Genomic DNA, 16,396 nt, shown 5'->3' on the forward strand with positions numbered 1-16,396 from the left:
TTTTCTTTTTCCCCTGGGAGTTTTTCCCTGGGCATTTTCGGTTTTAGTCCTAAATTAAAATCACAACATCCACTGGCCAGTTTGGCTCAGCGGTTGAGTGTCGACCTGCGGACCAGAGAGTCCCGGGTTCGGTTCCTGCTAGGGGCACGTACCACACAAACACACACACACACACACAAAATCACAACATCCATAGTTAGATGCATGTAATCCTGTTTTGTGCATAATGACACTGTTTTATTATACGTACATTTACATATATTAATTTTAACTAATCTCTGCTCATTTCTGGTTTAGACATTTGTGCCTCTTCTTTGATGTAATTTTCCTTCTTTTAGATAGCACCCAAAGGCACTAACACAACTAATGTTGGCTCTTATTGCTGAGGGTCTAACACCATAATGTTTGTCTTCAGAGGCACTTAATGCATTTTTTTCCTCCTCTTCTTTTTTTTTTATTTTTTATTTTATTTTTTATTTTTTGGTACGTGCCCTTTGCGGGAACCGAACCCAGGACTCTCTGGTCCGCAGGGTGACGCTCCAACTGCTGAGCCAAACCGGCCAGGGCTTCTTTTTTTTAATGAGAACCTACCAACTCAGAAGTTTTAAAATAACCCTTTTAAGGATAAATTTATTGTTAGGATTTAAGGGTGGGGCTGGGGTGGTGTCAACTAAAACTAGTTGAATGGTGCTATGTGCCAGGGACATTTGCATTTATTCCTCATTCAAGACTCGTCATAAGCGTTCAAGGTAGGAGTTATTCCAGTTTTACCTATTATGAAACTAAGCAGAGTTGTTCAGTATTTTGTCAAGGAGCCAGTAAATGACAGACTCAGGGTCCAAACCCAGGTCTGCCTGAGGCTAGAACCTGTGCTTTTTCCACCAACTGTTCCATCCCAGGGACTCCTCCTGCTCTGTTTAAACACTCGGGTCATTTGTATAGCAAATTTCTTATTTGTGGACATAGTTTTTCTAATGGACAAGTGAACATACCTTTTGCATTAGATGGATTAATTTAGCCAGCTGCCTGATGATGTAGTCAGATTTAGAGTGCAGTTTCTCTGTGTGTTTCAAGTGTTTTACTCTGTTGCTTTTTATCTGTTTGAACTTGCTTGATGCCTTAGGTGAAATACCATCTGTAAGAAGTCATATATATGTATTTGACCTAGAAAACAGAACTGTGCAGCCAAAACAATTCTGTGATTTGCGTTTTGGGAGAAAGCAATCTGGGCTAACTTTCAAGTTCTTGACGTGGAAAATGTCTAGTTACTGTTTGTTTGGGTTTTTTTGGTGCATGCCCCTAGTGGAAACTGAACCCAGGACTCTCTGGTCCGCAGGCTGATGCTCCAACCGCTGAGCCAAACCGGCCAGGGCTCTAGTTACTGTTTTAAATGAAGTGACAGGACATCTACTAAGAGTGGAAATTTGAATGTCCTAAAGTTTTTTGTTGTTTGTTTGTTTTAATTTAATTAATTTACTTTTGTTACAGATGTCCCCCCCCTTGACACCCTCCTTCTATCCGCCCCACCCCACCCCAGCATTGTTGTCTGTGTCCATTAGTTATGCATATATACATAAGTTCTTTGGTTCATCTCTTCCTCCTCCTTGCCCCCTCCTCTGAAGTTTGTCAGTCTGTACCCTACTTCTATGTCTCTGGGTCTATTTTGTTCATCTTATTTTGTTCATTATATTCCACAAATAAGTGAGATCATGTGATATTTGTCTTTCTCTGGCTGGCTTATTTCACTTAAAATAATACTCTCCAGGTACCTCCATATTGTTTCAAAGGATAAAAGATCTTTAGTTTATTTCCTTGAAATTCTTTTAAGATTATTAGTCAGGGTGAGTTAAAAGAAGAGAAACTAATTTTTATAAGCTGCCATTTGAAGACTTTTAGAACCATTGAATTTTTTTCCAAAAAATAAAAATTCTCATTGTCTTTCAGCAGATTGAAGTATTTATTTCTTTTTTTGTTAATCCTCACCTGAGGACATTTTCCATTGATTCTTTTTTTTTTTTAGATAGAATGGAAGGGAGGGAGAGAGGGAGGAGGAGGAGGAGGAGAGAGAGAGAGAAACATCAATATCAGAGAGGCACATCAATTGGTTGACTCCCGCACAACCCCCACCAGGACTGGTGATCAAACCTACAACGGAGGTACATGCCCTTGACTGGGAATTGCACCCATGACCCTTTAGTCCTTGAGCCGATACTCTAACCCTTGAGCCAAACTGGCCAAGGCAGATTGAGGTGTTTTAACAGAGGTTTATTTCTGGGTAAACTGTAAAAATATTATATCTTTTTATTCTTCTTTCAACATTAGATTTGTTCTACCTATGTGTAGAAAGAAACTACAGAGCATTTTTAAAAAATAATTGAGGTTTTTAATCCTTTGGAGTCCTCTTGGCCATTTTCAGTTCAAACATGGCAAGAAAAATAGGAATAGACAGATGCCAAAATGCCCCATCGCTGATTTAAGGGGTAAAGCCATTGTTTAGTGTGACTATGAGCCTTTATTTTTTTTGTGTTTTTGAGCATTTATATATCACCTCTGGAAGGAGGATGGGTGGCTGGTACATGCAATTCATTGAATGGAATAATCGTTGTAAGGAGAACATGATAAACTTTAATAATAAAAAAAATGTTCTTTGTCTTCTAGCCAGCATCTCCAGGATATGATCCAAATCCTCTGCCTTTCTCAGTTTTGCTAAGATTGACCTCATTCACAGCTATATTTTTGGCTCTTTCTCTATATGTGTCTACTTATATCCCTTATATATGAATAGCCATAACCCCAGTCCTATTCCCCATCTCTAGCCATTGCAAACATATAGTACCTTCCTGGTCTAAGATTTACATGTAGAGGACAGAATAGGTTTATTAGATAAAGGTATAGATATGAAGGTGATAACTCTAGAACCTTTATTCTTAGTTTTTTGTGTTTTTCTTCTTATTGTTTACTGAAGCTGGGACAGTGAAACAAGGAAGGGCCTAGGATAGACGAAGCAACAGGAGAGGGACTGGGTGAGGAAATGAGCCTAGGCTGGACTCCTTTGTCTCACTGAGAAGTCAGAGAAGCCCTGGCCAGTGTGGCTCAGTGGTTACAGTATTGACCCACACACTGAAGGTCTCAGGTTCAATTCCCAGTCAAGGGCATGTGCCTGGGTTGCAGGTTTGAACCTCACCCTGGGTTGATATATGTGGGAGGCAACCAATCTATGTGTCTCTCTCAAATCAGTGTTTCTCTCTCTCTCTTTCCACCTCTCTCCCTTACTTCTATTGTCTCTAAAAATCAATGGAAAAAATATCCATGGGTGAGGATTAGCAACAACAAAAAAGAAGTCAGAGAAAAGGGGACCTTGGGGACAGGTTCAGGGGTTTACCCTGGATGAACTGCCACTGCCCATTACTCCCTGGTTGCAAGTCTTGTGTGTGTGTGGGGGGGTCCCTTAGAGAATAGGAGATGCATACCTGTGGGGGAAGGGGTGGGGGAAGGCAAAGGCATGGGCATGCTCCTGGAAGGGAGAGCGTACCCTTAGTTTTTATTTCTTTTCCTCCTAATTACTCCTTAACAAAAAGAAAGGCCACATTCTCTGTTAGCTGAATATTTAGTAATTTACATGTAATAACTTTTTGCTGACTTTTAACTGCACTTGGTTACAGTTGCCACAATTGGCTGTCTCACTTAAAAGATGATTAAAAGAGAAACTCAGGGGGTGGGGGGGTGGGATTTTAATGCCTTCTGGAAAGTTATCATCATAAAAAAAAGAATAAAAAAGAAAATAATCTCTGTTTTGAAGTGAGTCATAAAAATTGTTTATCTCGCCCTGGCCAGTTTGGCTCAGCGGTTAGAGCGTCGGCCTGCGGTCCGGAGAGACCCGGGTTCGGTTCCCGCTAAGGGCACATACTTCCGTTGCAGTTTGTCCCCGGCCCTGGTTGGTCGTGCGGGTGGCAGCCACTCAATGTGTCCCTTCACGTCGATGTTTCTCTCTTTCTTCCCTTCCTCTCTCTCCCTCCCACTCTATCTGTAAAAAAAATGGAAATATATCCTCGGGTGAGGATGAAAAAAAAAAAAAAAATTGTTTATCCCATGGTTTTCATTTGATGAACAATAGGTTAGTTTTATCTTTTATTGTATCTGATTTGTGGGCCACCTACAAATAAACAGTGTACAAAGAACAATAAAAAAGACCAGAGACCCAGATTCTAGTCTAGCTGTGTATCCTTAAGCAAGCTATTTACCTTTTCACGTTTGTTTCTTTTGTAAAGGTAATATCTTGTATTTATTGAAGAGGATTTTTAGGTAAATAAAATGAATGGATATCAGAATATTTTGACTGTTTCCAGATCTTAGCTATTATAAATAGTGCTGCTATGAACATGGGGGTACATATATTCTTCCTGATTGGTGTCTCAGGCTTCTTAGGGTATATTCCTAGAAGTGGGATCACTGGGTCAAATGAAAGTTCAATTTTTAATTTTTTGAGGTAACACAAGTGTCCATCAGTAGATGAATGGATAAAAAAGCTGTGGTACATACACACAATGGAGTACTATGCAGCGGTAAGAAAGAAAGATCTCTTATCCTTTGAGACGACATGGAGGGACCTGGAAAGTATTATCCTAAGTGAAATAAGCCAAGCAGAAAAAGACAAATACCACATGATCTCACTTATATACGGAATATAATGAACATAACAGTCTGAGGAATACAGTAGACCCAGAAACATGGAAGTAGGGCACAGACTGACATCCCTCATAAGAGGGGGTGGGGGGGTGGGAACAGATAAACCACAGAACTTATATGCATGTATGCGTGACCAATGGACATGGACAACTAAGCCGGGGACGGGGCGGGGGTGGGGTGGGGAGGGGGGTGCCAATGGGGTAAAAAAGTTAAAATATCTGTAACAAAAAAATAAATAAATAATTTATTTTAAAAAAAAAAAGAATATTTTGAAAAGTTAGAATTCTGCCCTGGCGGGTTTGGCTCAGCGGTTAGAGCGTCGGCCCACAGACCAGAGAGTCTATGGTTTGGTTCCCACTAAGGGCACGTAACTTGGTTGCAGTTTGTCCCTGGCCCCAGTTGGGGTCATGTGGGTGGCAGCCACTTATTGTGTCTCTCTCACATCGATGTTTCTCTCTCCCTCCTGCTCTATCTGAAGATAAATGCAAAAATGTCCTCGGGTGAGGATAAAAAAAAAGTTAGAATTCTGACAGTTGTGTTATATAGAGACATTTAATGAAGAGGAAAGAAGGATGTAAATTGATGATGTATGAGCTAAATATCAGCAATAAATTTCAAGTGCCTAAAGATTCCATATTGAGTCACAAATAGTGGAGTCCTCCCGTTTGGCTGGACCTGCTGGAGCAGCAGTAGGGTCAATGTCCTATTCATTGGAGATTGAATTTACAGCTTTTATATCCTTCTCTTGGTCCAAGCATGCCCTCCCTTCCACAGAAACTGTCTTCACCCTCAGTGTCTATCTCTCCTGACAGTCATCCTTAAAGACTCAACCTAAGAGCAACTTCTGTGAAGTCATCTCAGTCTTTCTGAAGCTGAATTTGGATTGTCTCTCTGAAAATGAATATAGGGTAGTGTTTAAGAGGAGGGGCCCTGGAGCTAGGTCTACCTGGGTTTAAATCCTGATTACAGCACTTACTAGGTATGATTGTGGCAAGTAGCTTAAACTTCCTGTGCCTCAGTAGCCTCACCTATAAAATGGGAATGATGATAATAATCACCTTATAGGGCTGTTGTGAGGCCCTTGAAACAGAGACTGATACATAGTTAAGTCCTTGGTGAGTGTTCACTTATTCTTATTGAGTATTATTATTTTTATTACCATTATTTCTTTTGTACTCCTGCAGGACTTTGTACATAAACTCTAGTATAGCAGTTGTACTTTTATTGTAATTATTTGCTTAGATTGGGATCTTCTTGTAGACATAGATGCTGTTTTATTCATCATAGCTTAACACTACATGTCATTCATTCAGTGCTTAAAACTATTTTTCGTGGGATCTCCAAAGTCCCCCCAGCCATTGCCACCTCTGACTAAATAGGTGTGACTTTGAGTCAGGGCTGCAATGGCACGTAGCTTTTTATTTCAATTGGAGCAGAAACAGTTTATGGCTGGAGCTGTAATCCTTGCTCTCTGCCTATTAAGTTTATATAGACATAGAACCTGGTGACCCTCCAGAATTTCCCAAACCCTGTGTTTATGTAACACCTAATTGTTCAGGGTGCTGCACAAGATCATCTATGAAAATTATTTAGCATCGCCCTACTTCTCTCTGGCAGATAAGAATCCTAAACAAACCACCAAACATGGCCATACCCATACAGAGCCAGTCAGCAGCAGAGGAAAACCAGTAAACCACTGTGTGATTGCTTCATTAGGAATTTATGTCATGTTTCTTTTTTTTTTTTTTTTTCTTTATTGATTTTCAGAGGGAGAGGGAGAGAGAGAGATAGAAACATCGATGAGAGAGAACATCGATTGGCCCCTCCTGCATGCCTCCCACTGGGGATTTGGCCCACAACCTGGGCATGTGCCTTGACCGGGAATTAAACCAGCAACCTCTTGGTGCATGGGTCATTGCTCAACCACTGAACCACACCAGCTGGGCGCATGTTTCTAATATTAGAACAAAAGGCCAGACCCAAACCAAAATGTCACCCTTTCTGTAATTATAGCTTTTCTTTTCTTTCCCAGCAGAGATCATGATGCTCCCTTCTGGGTTCTACCCTGCATTCGATATGCATCTCTCCTGTGGCACTTATTAAGTATTAGTAATGCTTATTTGCCTTCTCCTTTCTTCGTGACACGGTTGCTGACCCCTACCCCCACCTGGCCAGTAGGGTAGGCTTCAGTAGGTTTTCAGTAAAAGTTTGTTGATATTGGTACTTTCTGTAGTCCCTACTCCGTACGAAGTCTTTTTAATCATATTAAAAACTTTGCAAGATAGATATTATTGCTCCTCATTTTACAGACACAGAAACTGAGACTTATCAAGAAGTCAAGTAAAACTTGTCTAGTCAAATGGACACAAAATTGGAAGGCTGTGCTCCAGAGGTGGTTCTGCTGAGCTCAAGATCTGAAATTCTTCACAGCAGCATGCTGCCTCATCAAGTAACTGATTTGTAGGATTTTTTCTTCTATCACTGCTGACCTTGAAGAGGCTTGGGATAGATGGCAGGCTCAGACACACCTCTTCTCAACTGCCTCTGTCCGTCTGCTTGAAGATGATTTGTAGGCTACTTGTGCCAGGCCACTTTCATTGTCCCAGGTGGTGAGGAGAGAAGTCAGGAACCTATTTTCTTTCTGTTCTGCCCTGTACATGTATCTTTCCATATGTCTGGTATTGACTATTCAAGATTGTGGTAGTGCCAAAGCCAGCAGTTAGACAGTCTTAAACTGTCTCTTGGTTATCTGGGTCAGTATCTTCTTATCAGGCCTGGCGCCTCCACACTTGCCAGGCGCTGCAGATCCCTGGAAGTGGCTACTCTTCTAAGTGTACATGTGGGTAGAGAAATGTGTTACCCTAGTGGGAGGGGAAGAATAATCCTCCCTTTATTTGTTTAGTTCTCAAAAAATGTGAACAGGTTTAACTCCAATTTATACCATTTTCATGCAGATTTGATTTTATTTTTTATTCTTTTTTTTATCCTCACCCGAGGACATTTTTCTGTTTTTTGTTCAGATAGAGTGGGAGGGAGAGAGAGGGGGGGGGGAATATCGATGTGAAAGGGACACATCAAGTGGTTGCCACCTGCACAACCAAACCAGGGCCGGGGACAAACTGCAACCAGGTGCGTGCCCTTAGCGGAAACCAAACCCGGGTCTCTCTGGACTGCAGGCCGACGCTCTAACCGCTGAGCAAAACTGCCCAGGGCTCATGCAGATTTTATACTGGTATAGTTATGGCACTCCCTTTTGTTTTCTATGCCAGATGGCAAATCTATCTATCTATCTATCTACCTATCTATCTATCTATCTATCTGTCTATATATATATATATATATATATATATATATATATGTATTCTGAGTGAGAATTATGAGTAAGAATGTCTGTAGTTTAGTGTCTGTGAGCTCCCGAGGCTCTGTGCTCTCCCTTTAGGCTGCATCACTGAGACAGCATTCTCCCCTCCCCTCTTCACGCCATGCTACCCAGCACACTCCAGACATGATTCTTCAGTACAGCAATTTCCAAACCTGACCGATTTTTAAGACTCATTAGAAGGCATTTGTTGGAAATACAGGTACCTGGGCCTTAATCCAGAATCAGAATCTTCATGAGAGAAGCCTGGGAATTTGTATTTTGAGAAGTGATTCTTAAAAATTGGGCCAGTTTAGCCCTGGCCAGTTTGGCTCAGCGGTTAGAGCGTCAGCCTGCGGTCCAGAGAGACCCGGGTTCGGTTCTCTAAGGGCACGTACTTTGGTTGCAGTTTGTACCCAGCCCTGGTTGGGTTGTGCGGGTGGCAGCCACTCGATGTGTCCCTTTCACATCGATGTTTCTCCCTCCCTCCCACTCTATCTGAACAAAAAATGGAAAAAAATGTCCTCTGGTGAGGATTAAAAAAAAAAAATTGGGCCAGTTTAGGAAACATTGCTTTAGTGGTGAGAATGATGAGAGTACTGACTAGCTAGGTGAAGGCAGAAACCTGGAATAACAAATTCAGTTATGTGGGATAACCGAATTCCTTCTTTCTAGTCTTGTTCTCTGGCTAAAGGAACATCAAGTGGGGTTTCTTCAGCTTTTAGTGCTCAGCAATTTCTGTTCTATTTCTCTCTTCAGGCAGGCCGAGTGTTGATTTTCTGGTCACCTTCAAGGTCTAGCTGTCAAGTTTCAGTGAACTTTTGGTTCACTGAATTTCTCTTCCTAAACCGTTCAGCTCCTGCTAACATACGTAAAGACCTCTTTTTCTCCCATTTCCAGTTTTCCACACAAGTACACATGTCTCTTTGATTTATTGTTCTCCCACTGCCTCCATTTTAGTAATTCATTCAGTTTCTCATCCAACAAGTGCCTATTGTGCCAGGCTGTGGGCAGGCGACAGAGATGAACAGACACAGTCCTAGCCCTCGAGCACAGTGTACTAGGGACACAGATGTGTAAATAAATGATTAAAATACTGATGCTGTGCTAAGTGTGTCATAAGAAGTGTGCAGAGTTGTAGGGCACCAGGAAGAAGTGACAAACAAGTGGTTGCAGGCATCACTGAGGAGGTGACCTTTGAGTAGGGCCTGTGGTCAAAAAAGGGGGGAGGGCATTTTTAAGTTAGTATATGGCTCATCATTATAGTCTTCACATTCTCATTGCTGTTCATCTTCTCTTGGGTCTCCTTAACGTCTTTGCTCATTTATGGATTTAATGGAGCTAATTAGCATGGCTAAATTAGACTCTCTTGATTGACCTTTTTCAAAACCTGAGATGGTTGATTAATGTCCAAGATACCAGGTCTAACAGTTTGTCCCACATCATTTATTGACAGTGAATGATTGAGACTCTAAGCACTGAAAAAAGCTTTTAAAAGCCTTTCACTTTATCAGATGTGTTCTGAGCCAGCAGAAGTGGTCTTTGTGTCCTTTAGGGAGGGAGGGAGGGAGAGACGGGTGGAAGTCGGGGAGCTTATGAGTGGGGAATGGGACAGGAGAATGCTTCTTTGTTTCTTTTGCTATAAAAGATGTGATTTCCTGTTTTTAAGAATGTTTCCGTGGTAGGCTTCCACATCTCTACTAGTTTTGTATATTGTTGGAGCATTATGTCCACCGTGGTTCTAATACCAAACCTTGGACAAGGTATATAGTCTGTAAATATTTGTCGGATGACTAATGGAATAAATAAATGAATAATAGTGGTATAGCAATATATTTCATTGAGATTCTTGTTTTATTTCCTTCATTATTCTTGGAAATTACTCCCTACAAAACTAGTAGGTCAGTGTAGTAACAGCCAATTTAAAATATCTTAATGAACAGATGGATATAGTTTGCTAATTTGTCAAGGTTTTTTGTTTTGTTTTGTTTTTTAATGCACTGTGGCCCTGGCCAATGTGGCTCAGTTGGTTGGGCATCATCCTGTGCACTGAAGTGTTGCTGGTTCGATTCCTAGTCAAGGCACATACCCGGATTATAGGCTTGATCCATGGTAGGGGCCATGCAAGAGGCAGCAAATAGATGTTTCTATCTCCTTGTCCCTTCCCCTCTCTCTAAAAATCAATAAAAATATATTTATTTTAAAAGAAGAAGGTACCTACATTTTTAAAAACCCACTGTGGGTTTCTCTTATTTCACTAGAGAAACAGGGATGAGAAAGGCCTTGTGATTAAATTTGTATAGCCTAATAAGCTGTCATAATTACTACCTTTTCTTTAGTACCTAGCATATTTATTGATACTTCAACCATACATTTTCTCCTCTGTTAATCAGTTTGTTCTTATTGTACTTATTGTATATGTATATGTACTTTTTGTGTGCTGCATGTATAGTTTTTAAAATTTAACCTTGTGAAAAAGACATATATTTATATAAATCATACAGACCAGTGAACCGAGGGTTGAGGATGTAGGATTTCCAGCCCCAGGTTGCCACAAAGGTACTAGGGTACAGAAGAGTCTTTCAAATATCCCATCCCAGTGCCTGAACCATGACTAGACTTTTTTTTTTTTTAATATGTTTTTATTGATTTCAGAGAGGAAGGGAGAGAGAAACATCCGTCGGCTGCCTCCTGCACACCCCCCTACTGGGGATTGAGCCTGAAACCCGGGCATGTCTTCTGACCTCCCAAATCAGTTCCATTCATTTGGTTAAACTGCATGGAGATATTAAAAAATGCCAGCTTTGCCCTGCCAGTGTGGCTCAGTGGTTGAGCGTTGATCAAGGCACCAAATGATTGCCAGTTCGATTCCCAGTCAGGGTACATGCCCAGGTTGTGGCCCAATCCCCAGTGGGGGACATGCAGGAGGCGGCCAATTGATGTTCTCTTTCATCGATGTTTCTCTCTGTCTCCCTCTCCCTTCCTCTCTCTCTCAAATCAATAAAGAAAAAAATTAAAACAACAAAAACAAAAAAACCGCCAGCCTTGCAGCATTCCATCTTGGTATATCTTTTTTTTTTAATCCTTACCCGAGGACATTTTTCCATTTTTTATTCAGACAGAGTGGAAGAGAGAGAGAAAGAGAAACATCGATGTGAAAGGGACACATCGAGTGGTTGCCACCTGCACGACCCAGCCAGGGCCAGGAACAAACTGCAACCGAGGTACGTGCCCTTAGCGGGAACCGAACCCGGCTCTCTCTGGACCGCAGGCAGACGCTCTAACCGCTGAGCCAAACCGGCCAGGGCTATTTTGGTATATCTTAAATATCAAGGAAACGAGGGGTGGCTAGGAACTCAGGAATCTCTGACATGGCATGTAGCATATTGCTATGCTAGATTGGTATAAGGACAAGCCCTACAATTTTCCACAAGAAGCCAGCTCCAAGCCTGTGGAAAATCACACATAGCAAAATCCCTTGCCAAGAACTATACATTTTTTTTCTACTCTCTCTGTTTTAATTCTGTAATGCTCTATAATAAATTTTATTTTTACAGTGAACAAGCACAGCGTAAGGATAATGCATAATGTGTTTCTGTTTCTTGCTATTTTAGGGGACATCACACAGAAGGGATATGAAAAGAAAAGGTCAAAACTCCTGTCTCCTTACATCCCGCAGACACAAGGTAGGCAATGAGAAGAAGTTTAAACCTTTTCAATATTTGTACACCAAAAAATGTTATTTTACAGGCAATCTGTCTTTTGTTCGTTCCTGTTTTCTCCTCCCTTCCTCACCAGGGGAGAGAAAAAAAAGGAAGGAAAGAAAGGAGGAAATGAATCTTAACTGAGCATCTGCTGTGAGCTAGGCACTTTAAAAGTTTCAAGGTCATCAAATTATTTACACAGAGCTTGGGTGATAGTGTATCTGTGCATAGCTGATATGATTCAATGGCATAAAATTCCAGGACATGGAAAAACTACATTTTATTTATGCCTGAGCACAGACTGTGATGGAGGGGAGCAAGGGTGCAAAGATAAGAAGGAAGGACAGATTCAGTATTGCAGGGCAACTCAAGGACTGGAGTACCTGAGGATTTAGGGGTAAGAACCCTAAATTAACTTCTAAATTAATTCACAGCCTGACTTTTTCTTCTGCAAAGAGACTGGTATGTTCTTTATTATTATAATATTTTCTTTTTTTTTTTTTAGAGAGAGGAAGGGGGGAGAGAGAGAGAGAGAGAGAGAGAGAGAGAGAGAGAGAGACATCTGTGTGAGAGAAACATTGATCAGTTGCCTCCCATAAGTGCCACAACTAGGATCAAACCGAAACCTTTTTTGTGTATGGGATGACTCTCCAACCAACTGAGCCACCTGGTGAGGGCCTAGCATATTCCTTATATATCAGAAAGTTCTGAGTCACTTTTGTGCTTAATTCCAGGGGGGTTGCTGTAACCTTTGCTTCCAGGCAGGGTTGTCTGTCTCTAAGTCCTCACGGTTTTAAGTTAATTTAGATTTCAGGATTTCCTTTGATAGCTTACATTTTTTTTCTAATTTTCCTCTTATAATCAAAGTCTATTTTCACAAGCCTGTTCTTTGTGGAGCTAATTGCTTTTAATTTCTGGATTATGATTACCTAGAGAACTTTGTATACACCACAGTTCTAATATTGAAACTTGTGCAGGATATATAGTTTATAAATATTTGTTGAATGAATAATGACATAAGAAAATGAATGATGGTGGTATACCAATATATTTCACCGATGTCCTTGCTTTATATCCTGCATTATTCTTGGAAATTTCTCCCTACAAAACCTACTGGTCAATGCAGAGACAGCCAATTTAAAATATCTTAATGAACAGATGGATATAGAAATTAATTCAGAGAGAAGAGGTAGAAATTGAGCCAGTGACAGCTAATGAAAGCCAGCTTTTGCTGAGCAAGGCATGACGGAGAAGGGGAACACTCTGATTGGCTAATGAATTGTGGATCTGGCCCATGCCTCAATAGGCCCAGAGATTTACTTTTGTCACTTTCTGCAAAAGCAATCAGATCCTAAGAAAATAACTCAATAAGAAATGTTACTATAAAAAGGACCACAATCTGTCTGTTATCTGTAGTCAGGCTACATAGAAGCCAGTTACCAATTTACTATGAGAAAACACTGAGACATACTCAAGCCTGTGTGGTCAGCACATTCTTTCTCCATATGAAGCCAGATTACAAATGGGAGATTGCTTAATGAGTATGAATGTGACAAATCAGATGTTTAATTGCTGTAGGCCAGGAGAATGTGACATAGCCATTTCACAGTAGGGATGGTCTTACAGATACCTTTGGGGGAAATAAAACCCATTGATGGTATTCCTTCAACTTCCAGCTACCAAACTTCACACTTGACACATCTGTGCCCATCCTGTTTACTTCTTCCTTCTGGTTAAAAACCTAATCTGGCCCTGGCTAGTTTGGCTCAGCAGTTAGAGTGTTGGCCCGTGAACTAATGGGTTTCGAGTTTGATTCCAGTCAAGGGCACATACCTCAGTTGCGGTTTGGTCTCCTGCCCACTCTATCTGAAGATAACTAGAAAAATATCCTTGGGTGAGGATTTAAAAAAAAAAAGCTAATCTGTCCCTCTTATCCAAGGATAGTCCTTCCTTCCACCTGTGCTATAAGTCCCATCCTCTTCTCCCTTTTCAGAAACCTTATACTATCATCCAGTGGTACCAAGGATAGGGCAGTAGGAATGGGCCACTCCCAGTGCAGGCAGTAAGGGGTGTAGGATCTTGTAGGAATTTAAAAAGCAATAACAAAACCAACAAAAAATTGCCCTGCTTTTTATTGTCACAATGTATAGCAGTTCTAAACACTGCCAGTAACAAAATGCTCCTCCTGCTGAGGCAGACAGCTGCATTGCCCCCTCAGTGTGCCCTCACTGTTATTTCCTCATCTCTCTTGTACATTCGCTCTCTACCTCTCGGCCAGTTTCTTCCCTTCACTAGCTCATCCTGCTTGTTACTGTTTTATTTTTAAAATCATCTCTTGTCAACCATCAACCTCTTCCATCTCCACCCTCTCTATCTCCCATTGATGATCAAACTGCTCAGAACTTGTCTGTACTTACTATCTCTATTTTCCCAACTCCTACTGACTTCTCAGCCCACTTCAGTCCCTTCAGGAGCTGTCATAAGTGATATCTCAGTAGTCTTTGCCACTGTACCTCTTAAAACACTTTCCTCATTTTCTTAGTCCCCTCTTCCTGTTGTTCCTAAGTTAAATATTGGGACTCTCATGGCAAGGCCCCAGGCCCTTTTGACATCTCACTCTATATCAGTAGTTCTCAAATTTTAGCCTGCATCAGAATCACCGGAGGGCTTGTTATTATACAGATTGTGAGACCCCATTCTCAGTGTTCCTGATTCAGTAAGTCCAGGGTGGGCCCAAGAATTTGCTTTTCTGTCAAGTTCCCAGGTGGTGCCCTAGGTTCCTGGTCCAGGGACCACATTTTGAGAACGAGTGCTCTATCTGTCTAGGATATTTAAGCCATACCTGTGGCTTTAATTATCATTTAAATACAGGTAACTCCCATATGTATCTTCAACCCAGATCTATTCTGAGCTTCTGATCCTAGACCAAACTGCATACTTAACATCTCCAGTTCTGTATCTTAAAGGAACTTCTATTTCAACATATCCAAGCATAACCATTATATTTATGACTTATGCATACAACCCCTACCACTAACACTAACCCCTCCTACCTGTATACAACATACAAAACTAACAGACAACAACAACAAACAACTAAAACAACATCCAACCTGTTCCAGTGCTTTTTTTCTAGTTTCCTCCTTCTGAATAGAGCTCACATCCATAAGCCCAGCAAGTTAGAGACTTAAAAGTCATCCTCAGTATCACCTGTACTACCCATCTCTTATCTATCGCTAAGTTCTATTGGGTTTCTGTTTCTTCATGAACCAGTTTTGGTAAATTTAATTTTTCTAGGAAATTGTCTACTTTGTATAAGTTTTTTTTAAATTTATTGTTTCTGTTATTCACATTATTCTCTTTATTTTATTTTATCCTCACCCAACGACATTTTTCCATTTTTTGTTCATATAGAGTGGGAGGGAGAGAGAGAGAGAAACATCGACGTGAAAGGGACACATCGAGTGGCTGCCACCCACACAACCAACCAGGGCTGGGAACAAACCGCAACCGAGGTACGCGCCCTTAGCAGGAACCGAACCCGGGTCTCTCTGGACCGCAGACCGATGCTCTAACCGCTGAGCCGAACCGGCCAGAGCTTTTCTTTATTTTTAAAACTGTTGCTCTGTTTATATTGTTTTCTTATATCTCTTCTCTTTTTTCTGTTAATCAGTCTTCCCAGAAGCTTTTTTTTCCCCCAGAGAACTAGCTTCATATTTTTGTTAATTTTTTTTTAGCACGTCTTTATTTTCTCATTTATCATTTTTGTGTATTTTTAAAAGTTTCCTGAGTTGGATGCTTAGATTTTTCTGTCTTCTTTCCTAAGATAACTGTTTCTTAATTTTACTGTGGTCAAAGAACACCCCTGTATAAAATCAAGATTTTGTTATATATATGTTAAGACATGCCTAGTATTTAGAAATTTCTATACCTCATCTATTTGTGTTTTATTTGTTGAGTGGATTGTTCTGGTCCATTAATTCAAACTAGTTAATTGTGCTGTTCAGATCTTTTCTAGTCTTACTAACTTTTTGACTATTTGGTCTATCAGTTTTGAGAAGTGTGTTGAAAATCTGTACAGTGACTATGGGTTTGTTAGTTTTCCCTGTAGCTCTGTCAAGTTTTGCCTATGTTACTAGGTATACACATATTAAGAATTATGTCTCCTTTGTGTATTACTCCTTTTATCATGAGTAACTATCTTTGTCCCTGTAATGTTTCTATTTTAAGGCTTTTTAAAAAAATCTAAACTGTCTAGAATTATTAGACATCTTAATTCTTCTCCCAAAGAACACAAGGACTTTAAAAATACTTTTATGTTGACTGCTATCACTGCTCATCTTACATTTCAGTGCCACCTTGTTTATATACTCCTTTAATTATCAGTTATTGTTTTATATAGTTAATGGTGGTTAATATTATTTCTTTATTCACTATTCATTTGTATGTCTCACTTCTTCCTTTTAGTTCAGTTTCCTTCTTCCTAAAATCAATCCTATAGTAACATATTTTAGTGACTGTTTGTTAGTGGTAAATTCACTCAATTCATGTTTATTACTTTCTTTGCCTCCCTTTGTTCTTGAATCTATTCATGTCTTTCCCCAAAAGGGATCGGTTGTAGGGCTGGTGGATAATCTATATTCCTTAG

At 40.4% G+C, this 16,396-nt stretch overlaps 1 protein-coding gene across 1 annotated transcript in view; it reads left to right on the top strand.

Annotated features, from left to right (window-relative positions):
- DIP2B (disco interacting protein 2 homolog B) overlaps positions 1-16,396 on the top strand; it is a 251,696-nt gene that overhangs the window by 112,246 nt on the left and 123,054 nt on the right. The window contains exon 2 of the mRNA XM_036251047.1: positions 11,659-11,730. Within this exon, the coding sequence (XP_036106940.1) occupies positions 11,659-11,730 (72 nt within the window). The remainder of the gene's footprint in view (positions 1-11,658; positions 11,731-16,396) is intronic.

Source organism: Molossus molossus, unplaced genomic scaffold (assembly GCF_014108415.1).
Source record: "Molossus molossus isolate mMolMol1 unplaced genomic scaffold, mMolMol1.p scaffold_m16_p_10, whole genome shotgun sequence".
NCBI classification, from domain to species: Eukaryota; Metazoa; Chordata; class Mammalia; order Chiroptera; family Molossidae; genus Molossus; species Molossus molossus.